The sequence below is a fragment of the Rhinatrema bivittatum genome, chromosome 12 (genome assembly GCF_901001135.1).
Source record: "Rhinatrema bivittatum chromosome 12, aRhiBiv1.1, whole genome shotgun sequence".
NCBI classification, from domain to species: domain Eukaryota; kingdom Metazoa; phylum Chordata; class Amphibia; order Gymnophiona; family Rhinatrematidae; genus Rhinatrema; species Rhinatrema bivittatum.
Genome location: NC_042626.1, coordinates 22503665 through 22515753, shown reverse-complemented (window position 1 = coordinate 22515753; position 12089 = coordinate 22503665). Strand labels below are relative to the sequence as shown.

General features: G+C 45.2%; 1 protein-coding gene across 1 annotated transcript; it reads right to left on the bottom strand.

Moving 5' to 3' along the window:
- Positions 1 to 714: 714 nt before the first annotated feature.
- Positions 715 to 12089, bottom strand: CD3D (CD3d molecule). The gene is made up of 6 exons (XM_029573978.1): positions 11868 to 12089; positions 10918 to 10932; positions 7831 to 8049; positions 4004 to 4135; positions 1821 to 1864; positions 715 to 1191 (listed from the first exon to the last, which is right to left on the bottom strand). The coding sequence occupies exons 1-6, from the start codon at positions 11929 to 11931 to the stop codon at positions 1129 to 1131; spliced, it is 537 nt and encodes a 178-aa protein (XP_029429838.1). The 5' UTR covers positions 11932 to 12089; the 3' UTR covers positions 715 to 1128.

Below are 12089 nucleotides of genomic sequence, written 5' to 3'. Positions count from 1 at the left end.
TGAGATGCTCCCTCAGTCTGTGCTAGTGTCAGATGGGGGAGAATAATGCCTCTTGCTGGTACTCCTGTAGGCTTGTTGATCCCTGGAATGTTTAAGAGTGCTATAGCTCTGACATATATTTAGGGGTGCTGGATCACAAGTGCACATTTAGGGGTGCTGGGTTGAACATAAGAACATAAAAAATTGCCATGCTGGGTCAGACCAAGGGTCCATCAAGCCCAGCATCCTGTTTCCAACAGAGGCCAATCCAGGCCATAAGAACCTGGCAAGTACCCAAACACTAAGCAGATCCCATGCTCTGATGCCAGTAATAGCAGTGGCTATTCCCTACGTCAACTTAATTGATAGCAGTTAATGGACTTCTCCTGCAAAAACTTATCCAAACCTTTTTTAAATCCAGCTACACTAACTGCCCTAACCACATCCTCTGGCAACAAATTCCAGAGCTTAATTGTGCGTTGAGTGGCACATGTTTTGAGCAATAAATCACCGATGAACTTTGAAGGGTCCTGGATCTCTGCTATACATTTACAGCCCATGGCACATATTCTGCGGTGTTGCATTATTGAGGTATTGGATCACTCACCAATATTTATGGGTACTGGATCAATGAGATACATTAAGGATCACTAGCACATGTCTTGGCATGCTGGACTGCTGCACACATTTACAGGGATGTTTTTCTCATCACAAAGACTCAAGTCATCATTTTGCTTCAGTTCAAAAACAATTTTTATTTACAGGATGTATAGAAAAGTCATATCAGGAGATCTGTCCCTTATCAAAATAAAAATGATAGCACCCCTCTTTCCTTTCCTTAATAGAATACAAAATGCTGCACTCATTAAGATTTAGATAAAGTATCAGTGACATCACACCTGCTGAGTCCCAGTGTCAGTGACATCACGCCTGCTCACTTCTAGGATCAGTGACATCACACCTACTCAGTTACCAAATTCTTGACTGATTTACAAGGATGTCAAAGATGGAAATGCCACTTGTAAAGCTATTTTATATATCTAATTGTTTTCACATGTTAAGTTCCATTAGACCAGTGGGAATGTTAAAAGAAAGAGGGAGAAAGTTCTTTTTCCTGCAGTGGTCAGGGAGACAGCTCTTGCAGCTCTTTTACTTGCGGGTTCTGGCTGTGGACAGGTGGCTGTATTCACTGTTCCCCCGATCTCCCAGAGGCTGCAGAAGAGAGAGATACAGAACCCTGAGTCTCCCCCAAGTAATATCCAAGAATCATTAAAGAGCATCAGTGACAGGGAAATTAAGAGAAAACTGCAGCCAAGTATATCCCTAGAAGGAAAACATGCATCCTTTCTGAAGGATCAGGTCAATGCACCCACAGAACCAGCACTACAAAGACCAGAAGGCAGCATGCCGAAAGCCACAAGACCAGACCTATGCCCGTACCTCCCATGCCTCAGGAAATGGGAAAAGACTGAATGGAGCAAAGACAGTGCCCCTGCAACTCCAATTCTTACATCAGGGGATATCCACAGAGCCCTGGAACACAACACGTCACAGCCCCTACCTTAGGAAGAGGGCATTTAACCTGTGACACTGAGGCTAAAGAAGTGCAGAGGGCTGGGATGATTTCTCACAATAAACCTCCTTCAGAAGTGTATGGGCAGTGCTGGAAGCAGCAGCATGACTCTGCAGTCAGAGGAGGTGACAGGAATGAGCAGTGGCCCTCTCTGTCAACATCTGTACACATCTCCCCAATCTTACACTTCTGGCAGAGTCCAGCTTTCCACCAGTTCTCAGCAGAAACTGCTGTAAATGTGGTTTCCAACTGCCTGTCTGCAACTCACCTGGTACAGCTGCTCATGCTGGATCAGAGTCTGTTTGTCAGATGCTACAAAATAAAATAGTCCAGAGTTTAGTAGTGGGATTCCAACTGTCACCCAGCTGCCAACAATGCCAAGAAATCCAGCGTCAATTGACTCTGAGATACCACTGTATATGTGCAGAAGTCATGTAAATGTAGATGTGCAACACTACTGCCCAGGTACCCACACCACTGCACAGACATACACCACTGTCAGTCCAACACCACTGCACAGATACCAACAATACTGCCCAGACCCACACCACTGTACAGTTACCATTGCCCAGACATACACAACTGCACATAGGCACCACCGTATTAAAGTTTTGCAAGCATGAATTAATGCAAATAAGTGCATGGTCATGAATTTAGAGTGGAGAAATTCAAAGGAGCAGTACATGATGAAGGATGAGATTTGATATGCACCAATGAGATCTGATGATCTCAGGGAAGCAAAACAGTGCAACAAGACAGTAGCCAGAACCAATGAAATGCTATGATCAAAACAGCACCCTGGGCAGTCATGGGTGGGGGAGGGGAGTCCTCCTCTGATGTTGCCCACTGGGGGTGGGAGCTTCCTCTAATTATGCAGCCAACCAGGGGAGTCCTCCTCTGATGATATGGTCAGCTGGAGGCAAGGCCTTCTGAAGATACAGCCTCCTTTGAAGACGAAGCAGCATGGGAGTGGCCAAGGAGGAACTTATTTGCACCATTACTGCAATGACAGTGGTGGAGGTGGTGGTGGTGTGGGGCACCATTGGCCTGGTGATCAGGGTGGCCACCCGTCTCTTCCCATGGCCCTGGCTAGGCTACATAGGGAGGTGTATAACCAGCAGAAAAAAAAAGGAGGTGATGATGCCACCGTAAGGTCACTGGTGAGACCTTAGCTGGAGTATTGCATCCAGTCCTGAAAGCTGCACCTCCAAAAGAGGAGGTAGCCTAGAAAAGTTCCTGCAAAATGTAACAGGGTCTATATCCCCAAAGGTATGAATAACACATAAGAAGGAAATCACTTTCATTGATGAGGATGTTCTAGAACAGGAGGTCACGATACAATGCTGAAAGGGTGGGGGATGGGAATGTTTGACTCAATAGTAACATCTTAAATAATCATAGCTGGTTTCTGGCTATCAGACAGCTTACCATAAAAAGGGCTGTATGGCTGCAAAGTCTGCCCCTGGACTTAGAGACAATTTTCAAAATGAAAGTACATTACTATCATCTCGAAAACTGCAGCTGAGGGAAAGCACCCTCAAGACATTGGCACCTGCTTTTTCTCTTGGTGCTTTTTCAATGGAAAACAATACACATGGAATTGAAAATGCAATCTAACCCTGGGGACACTAAGAGTGGGCACATTGTGGAACCCCCGCACATATTTTTAATGGGGTTGAGGGCGGGCATTTGTCAGACAGCCCTTTTTCTCGGTTAAATAGCTTTGGAAAATAGATCTCAACAGGGTGACTCAGGTCCCCCTTGAGTCACCGAATGGCACAGCTGCCCTCTCTGGGGCTGCAAGGTCCTTGGCACCAGACTGGACAGCATGGGAAGCAGAAGCACCAGCCGTGTGCAGCAGAAAGAGGTAATAGTGGCAGAAATAGTAACAGAATTCAAGAAGAAAGCCTGGGGAGAAGCCCAGAGGATCTTTAGCTGTGAGGAAGTGAATGGAACATTAGAGCTCAGGCAGGCCGGACCTGCCCTATTGCAACAGGAAGAGAAAATGGGCAGAGTAGATGGGCAACGTGATCTTTATTTGCTGTAACGGCCTCTGCTTTTTATTCTTCGATGCACAGGCACTAGTCAGGGCTGGATTTAACAGTTTGGCACCTATAGGCAGTGTGGGAGGTGGGAGACCCCAGAGATCGGAACGTAGTAGACGTCCTTCCCCCCCCCTCTCCCCTCCCCACCAGAGTGCCACAGCAGCAGTCCTTTGACATGGACGGTGGGGAGCAGGCTCCTCCTTGACTCAGATGCACTCCTCTTTGGCCTGGGTCTCTGGCGTCCTCAAAAATCTGGCGCCTAAGGCAAGTGCCTATGTTGCCTGCGCTTAAATCCAGGCCTGGCACTGGTAGTACAATGTACGGGCACACATCAAGCACACAAACAATAGGGCACAGCCAGCACTGCAAAGATACGGACGGAGTAAAGGTGGTCCTTCTCTCTCACCTCGGGAGGATCGACCTTTGTCCGGTCTGGTAACGCAGTACACAGCAAACGCAATGAGCGCGGTGGCAATCACATCTGCGACCAGTAGCCCTGAGATCGTGCCGGGGTTGAATTCTATGCAGGACTGGCACACTGGCAAGAGAGAGAAGAGACAGCGAGAGCGTTAGACACCGAATACTCACTTGACTAAAGAGACAGAAAAAAAAAAGAGAGCACATCAGGCATTGACTACTCACTGGCCAGAGAGAGAAGAGACAGGAAGAGGGTCAGACATCGAATACTCACTGACTAATAAGAGGCACTGAAAAATCACTAACCAAAGAGAAAAGAGTCAGGGAGAGGGTCAGACACTGAATACTCACTGACCAGAGAGAGGAGAGAAAAAAAAGAGTATCAGATACTGAATATAAACAGATTAGAGAGAGAAGAAACAGAGAAAATGTCAGGCACTGAATGCTCATTGACCAGAGGGAGGAGAGGCAGGGAGAGCATCAGACACCGCATACTCACTGACTAATAAGAGGCCCTGAAAACTCACTAACCAGAGGGAAAAGAGACATAAGAACATAAGAAATTGCCATACTGCGTCAGACCAAGAGTCCATCACGCCAATCCAAGCTACAAGTCCCTGGCAAGCTCTAAAACTAAGTAGATCCTATGGTACTAATGCCAGTAATAGCAGTGGCTATTCTCTAAGTCAACTTGATTAATAGCAGTTAAGGGACTTCTCCTCCAAGAACTTAACCAATCCTTTTTTAAACACAGCTACATTAACTGCACTAACCACATCCTCTGGCAACAAATTCCTTACAGAGCTTAATTGTGCATTGAGTGAAAGAATTTTATCCGATTAGTCTTAAATGTGCTACTTGCTAACTTCACAGAGTGCTCCCTAGTCCTCATTATCCGAAACAGTAAATAACCGATTCACATCTACCCATTCTAGACCTCTCATGATCTTAAAGACCTCTATCATATCCCCCCTCAGCCGTCTCTTCTCCAAGCTGAACAGCCCTAACCTCTTTAGCCTTTCCTCATAGGGAGAGTAACAGACATTGAATACTCACTGATCAGAAGGAGAGACAGAGAGAGAGGACAGGCAATTAATTTTCACTTATCAAACAGAGAAGAAAGAGAATGAGTCAAAGATTGAATGCTGACTGACCAAACAGACAGAAAAAAGAGACAGCATTAGACACTGAAAACTCACTAAGCATACAGAGAGAGCATCAGGCACTGAATACTCACCAGAGAGACAGAAGAGAGAGAGAGAGAGAGAGAGCGCATCAGGCACTGTGTGAAAGAGTATACAGGAGAAACCCCCAAAATACCTTAAAGAACCGACTCCAGGGATGTGGCCTAGTCCACCTTAATCCTTATAACAGCCCCTGGTCCTGGGGCATTTCCCTAGGAAAGGGGGAATAACTAGCAAGGCCCAGGAGGGAAGAGAAGGAAGCCTAGGGAAGGCCAATACTGATGATCTGTGAACTGCATTGCTGTCTTGGGGGGGGGGGGGTTTGAGAGCTACTAAGGTAAGCAGAGTTTCTTCCGTTTTGTTTTCCTGTAATTAATAAAACGTTTATGAGAAAACAGCCAGAGACTAGCTTGAATCTATTTTCAGGTCAGTCTGGTTGTAGCAAAAATTACAAGAAGTGGGAGGCACCTTATAGATAACCAATTTATTCAGGCATGCACTTTCCATGGTAAAGTGGACTTTGGTCTTCTAAAGCTCATGCCTCAATACTTTGGTTAATCTATATTTGGTGCCACCCTCCTCTGTCGTTTAAGTGCTGAATACCCACTCTCTGGTTCACATTCCGGACATTTTATTAGCCTGAGAATTTGTGCATGTGTTGCCAACCCAATGCATAGAGTGGTTAGAAAATAAAAGAGGAAAATAAAGAAAAAGATAGACTACTACTAATAACAGTTATATAAAATAAAATAAAATTACAGAAAAGAGGATTACATAGACAATTCTAGAGAGCCATCAGGCACTGAATATTCACTGACCAAAAAGAGAGAGGTCAGACACTGAATACTCATGGATTCAGATTCAGGAAATATTAGTCTGACAATATGTACATGCATTGCCAAAGTAATACATGAAGTGGTTAAAAAATAGAAGAAGAATACAAGACAAATATATAATGCCAATAATAGCAATAAAATAAAATTACAAGTTAGAGGAAAGATCATAAACAAGGACAATTGCAGAGAGATAGTCTGGGGCCACTGAGCTGAGAGACGGGAGACAGAGAGAGTGTGGGCCAGTGAATACTGAGCTGAGAGACGGGAGACAGAGAGAGTGTGGGCCAGTGAATACTGAGCTGAGAGACGGGAGACAGAGAGAGTGTGGGCCAGTGAATACTGAGCTGAGAGACGGGAGACAGAGAGAGTGTGGGCCAGTGAATACTGAGCTGAGAGACGGGAGACAGAGAGAGTGGGGGCCAGTGAATACTGAGCTGAGAGACGGGAGACAGAGAGAGTGGGGGCCAGTGAATACTGAGCTGAGAGATGGGAGTCAGAGAGAGTGGGGGCCAGTGAATACTGAGCTGAGAGACGGGAGACAGAGAGAGTGGGGGCCAGTGAATACTGAGCTGAGAGACGGGAGACAGAGAGAGTGGGGGCCAGTGAATACTGAGCTGAGAGATGGGAGTCAGAGAGAGTGGGGGCTAGTGAATACTGAGCTGAGAGACGGGAGACAGAGAGAGTGGGGGCCAGTGAATACTGAGCTGAGAGATGGGAGTCAGAGAGAGTGGGGGCTAGTGAATACTGAGCTGAGAGACGGGAGACAGAGAGAGTGGGGGCCAGTGAATACTGAGCTGAGAGATGGGAGTCAGAGAGAGTGGGGGCCAGTGAATACTGAGCTGAGAGACGGGAGACAGAGAGAGTGGGGGCTAGTGAATACTGAGCTGAGAGACGGGAGACAGAGAGAGTGGGGGCCAGTGAATACTGAGCTGAGAGACGGGAGACAGAGAGAGTGGGGGCCAGTGAATACTGAGCTGAGAGATGGGAGTCAGAGAGAGTGGGGGCCAGTGAATACTGAGCTGAGAGACGGGAGACAGAGAGAGTGGGGGCCAGTGAATACTGAGCTGAGAGACGGGAGACAGAGAGAGTGGGGGCCAGTGAATACTGAGCTGAGAGACGGGAGACAGAGAGAGTGGGGGCCAGTGAATACTGAGCTGAGAGATGGGAGTCAGAGAGAGTGGGGGCCAGTGAATACTGAGCTGAGAGACAGGAGTCAGAGAGAGTGGGGGTCAGTAAATAATAAGCTGAGAGACGGGAGACAGAGAGAGTGGGGGCCAGTGAATACTGAGCTGAGAGATGGGAGTCAGAGAGAGTGGGGGCTAGTGAATACTGAGCTGAGAGACGGGAGACAGAGAGAGTGGGGGCCAGTGAATACTGAGCTGAGAGACGGGAGACAGAGAGAGTGGGGGCCAGTGAATACTGAGCTGAGAGACGGGAGACAGAGAGAGTGGGGGCCAGTGAATACTGAGCTGAGAGACGGGAGACAGAGAGAGTGGGGGCCAGTGAATACTGAGCTGAGAGACGGGAGACAGAGAGAGTGGGGGCCAGTGAATACTGAGCTGAGAGATGGGAGTCAGAGAGAGTGGGGGCCAGTGAATACTGAGCTGAGAGACAGGAGTCAGAGAGAGTGGGGGTCAGTAAATAATAAGCTGAGAGACGGGAGACAGAGAGAGTGGGGGCCAGTGAATACTGAGCTGAGAGATGGGAGTCAGAGAGAGTGGGGGCTAGTGAATACTGATGGCTGAGAGAGCCAGAGATGGATGGGATGATCAGATATCAGAGGGACGGGCACTCACTGCGGTAGTACACCTGCAGGACCCCTCGGTTGCCATTTATCATGTCTTCACACTTGTATATCCCTCTTGGATCATTCAGCTCTGGGCCCAGCCCCAGCTCCGACTTGTTGGATTCCTGGACTATCTCGTCTTTAGTCCACCTCATGGCATTCTGTGACCCTGTTGTGCATTCTAGGGTCACCTTTCCACCTGCTTCTTTCACTTTCACTTCAACTTCAACTGGTTAGCAACAAGGCAGACATGGTTGGGGAGGAAAGGAACACAGATGATGGTCAGTGCAGCTGGCAGCAGGGCTGGTGCTAGCATTTTTGCTGCCCTGTGTGAACAATTATTGTGCTTCCCCCTACTTGTTTTGTTTTTTTTAACACAGAATACTGCATCTCAATTAAGCATACAGAACATAGACTCACTCTCACCAAACTGAGAACAAAGAGACTATAAACTGTAAACAGAAATTGAACCGGAAACCGCAACAAGCCAGACTCTGTATGCAATGTAATGGAATGCAATGGAAAAACAGAAACATTGCCAGTCCTCATAAATCATTCATCAAACAATAATATCAAGGAATATAAATCAATCATATTAGTAAAACCATATTTGGAAATATTCTTTTTATAATGATCTAAGAAATAAAATAACTTCCAATAATTAAGAGCTCATACAAAACTTAAAAAATGTCCCAAATAATAATAAATTATTTCAAAATGGCAGACACAGATCTCCAATAAGTAAAACTAATAAGGATGGAAAATTCACCGCTCTCCTTATCTGAAAATCTTTTATTTCCAGTTATCCTGAATAAGGCACGGATTAGTGAGGCAGCACAAATTTTCTTCATACACACACACCCACACCAAGGCAGGCTCCCATTCACACACACACACACATACACACATACCAGGCAGGTTTCCATTCATTCACTTCCTACCCCCCCCCCCCCCCCCGGTCAGGTTCTCATGCACACAGAAATACACACAGAAACACACACCCCACACATATTCCTAGTCACATAAAGACAATCCTTCAGTCAGGCTTCCATTCACATACCCCCCCCCCCTCCAGTTAGGCTCTCATTCATATAACCACCCCCCCAGTCAGACTCCCATTCACACATACCACACCCCCAGGTTAGGCTCTCATTCACACACACCACATCCCCACACCCCAATAAGACTCTCATTCATACACACCACAGTAAGGCCCTCATTCATACATACCACACCCCCACACCCCAGTAAGGCTCTCATTCATTCATTCATTCATTCACACACACCACCGAGGGCCATTCTGCTGCTTCTCCTCATGTGCTGGCCTATGCGTGTGAGCCTAGCACTTCCTTTATGCTGATCTCATGCATTGCGAGATCAGCATAGAAAATGTGCTAGCTCCCTGTGTTTTGGACAGTGAACGCTGGCACCAACAAGGAGTAGGAGAACAGGCTCCTTCTTTCTTCGGCCGCTGGTGGAATGGGGTCCACCGGTAGCCTCACAGGCCTCTCCCTGCTCCTGACACCGCCCCACCGAGTGTGCCACCATGTGCAATTGCACGATTTGCACACCCAGTGGCTTTGGGCCTGGCCAGCAGCACCACTTTGGTGCTGGGCTTTGATTTCCAAACTCCCCCTTTCTGCAGGGTGATGAGAGGACCTGACAGGCTTCCCCTGCCCCTGCCTGTTACAACACTGCTCGATTTTATGCCTTTTGACTACAGAAAGCCCCAAATCCCCACAGCCCTGGGCTACCTCCTTGCCCCCTCTTCTAGTTGTCACCAGCTGGCACTCTGACAATGACAGCAAAGAGGCAAGATGCTCCTGCAATCCAAGGAGGCGCTTGGAAATCAGACTCCGTGCAAGCAGCCCTCACTTGTAAATCCCCCTTCACTGTGCAAAAACGCTTTGACAAACAAAGGATCCCCTTGAATTCACTACCAAGAAATCCCAATGGTCCTGAATGTGCATTGGCCGTCTCTGGTCTCTCCAATGATTATTTTTTAAAACGTTGTCAATGACTCATGAAGCCTCACATAATGTAGGCCTCTTGTATTTAAAAGAGAGCCTGCACAGTTATAAACCATCACTAACTAAGATCAAGTGCATGGCGCTCTACTGCAGACTCCCTCGTTTTTAGGAAGTAAAATTGCAAAGTACCATAAAAAAAAAAGATCCCTTTCTTGTGCAGCCCCCTAGGCTTTGGAATAATCTTCCAAAAGAAGCTCACCTGGCTCGTAATTACGGTACCTTCCTCAGTCAGAAAGGTCATACAATCCCGGCTTTTTACTTTGGTTTTTAAGACGCCTTCATAGCTTCAACGTTATTAGAGGCAAGCGTTTATTATCCGATAGGGTGCTTAGCACGATTTATAGCGGCATTGCCGAACAAGTTTACAATTATTTGTTTTGAGGCTTTATACCCATCTGGCTGTAACTTTGTAGCTTCTCATCTCCAGTGCTATTAGTTGCGACCCCCGCCCCGCACAGTTTGACAGTTAATTAAACAATTCAATTGATAGATATTAACGCCTGCTTATGACTACTTCCTATATGTAACACATCGCTTTCGCTGATTTATACCTATGAATGTCATTATTGTAAACTGTTGTGATCTTTACATGGAACAACAGTATATAAAATGTCTAAATAAAAATAAATAAAATATTTCTTTTAGGATTCGTTTGCTTGTTGACCCTGGATGATTAATTAGATTCCACATTTACTACCATCCCATCTCAGCTGGGGCTTTGTTTTTTGCTGTTAACTATTTCTATGGTTTCATTTATACTGTCAGATCGGCTTTATCTGTTTTAAGCAGCTATTTTATTTAAGCTTCTCAAATGAAGAATATATTTGATTATTGTTTATATATTTTCTTTTTTTATTGTAATATTTGTTTTAAATATTTTGTGTACTGGGTATACTTTTGTTGTTGTTAAAGCCGCTTTGACCTTTATTGGAAAGGGGATGGGGTGGGCTAGACATTTAAATAAATAAATACTAGAGTAAGTTTCTGCCAGGTCTATAAGAGTAAAGCCCCATCTATCACAAGGACTGTCAGTCGGCATGAAGAGGGTTTAAGTGTAGATCTCTTACCTTCAGGAACAACACCTGCGGAGGAAAGGAAACAAATAATATCATTACACGTCAATAAACTGCAGGACCCCAATTAGGAGGAAAAAAAACCCTAAAGTCAGAGATAGGTACCAATTGAAAAATGGGGGCTCACAAAACTGTTGCACAACAGCAAAGGCTTTAAAATTAAGGGGTTGGCTACTAGGAGTGACTACTCGAGATGCTAGCTGGTTTTTCATTACATTTTCCGTTGATACATTTTATTATTTTATTTTAGATTACATACTTTTGTGACATTTACTATTGTTTATTATTGTTATATATTAAATTGTATTATGTGTTATATATACCACCTAGCACTTACATTGAATTTGTGTGGCCAAAAATGTAAGTAAATAAATAAATAAATACTAAGTATTAGCACGCAGGGACGATTTATTTCTTTTTAATAATACAAATCTCCATTTGTCAATCTGGACCCTTCACCCGTACCCTGCCATATCAGTGGAAATGTGTTAGGCCTCCCTGGATTGTTTTTCTACTTTACCAGGTTGCATATCAATTGTATTAATTTTTTTTCAGCCTTTCTCCCTGGATCTAATATGCTATGGGCCACCTGGGCTCAGGATCTTCATGTGTTGATTAAGGTATACAGTACATTTGCCCTGTTTTTCACTTGATGTGGTCAAATCTCATCTATTTTTTCTTCTGTTGTTACTGGGTTAGAGATCATGTGTGATCCTTTGTCTAGTGCATGTTTTGATTCTTTATCTCTCTCTAACGTTCACCATTCCTCTGCTCTATGAATGTACAATGAGAGAGAAATATTTTCCTGAACACATACTAATAAGTTGTCTTGGAAACAAGTTTTGGGTCAATGTCCCATAAATGAAACATTATAAACTAAACCTCAAGCTATATGTGGATGTTTGACATAATTATTTTTTAAAACAATAGCAAATCTATCTTACCTTTAAAAAGAAGTACCAGTACGATGACACCTAGAATATGTTTAGGAGTCTCCATCCTCATCATGCTTTTCACACAACTATGAACTCCAAGTTTCTCCTTTTCTTGTTAATGTTCATTCAAAGGCACTTTCCCTTGTGAAGCGAGAGGTATCTCAGGCTGCTCTGCACCTGCTGTATTCTGTGTCTGCCGCTCTGCCCAGAGCAGGAAGTGAGTGGAGGAGC

Excerpts from the sequence above, each read along its gene's own strand:
- CD3D (XM_029573978.1), bottom strand. The coding sequence starts at position 11,931 with ATGATGAGGATGGAGACTCCTAAACATATTCTAGGTGTCATCGTACTG. Across the intron at positions 4,136-7,830 it reads CCTGCAGGTGTACTACCGCA|TGTGCCAGTCCTGCATAGAA; the intron begins GTGAGTGCCCGT and ends CTCTCTTGCCAG. Across the intron at positions 1,865-4,003 it reads CAAAGGTCGATCCTCCCGAG|CATCTGACAAACAGACTCTG; the intron begins GTGAGAGAGAAG and ends TTTATTTTGTAG.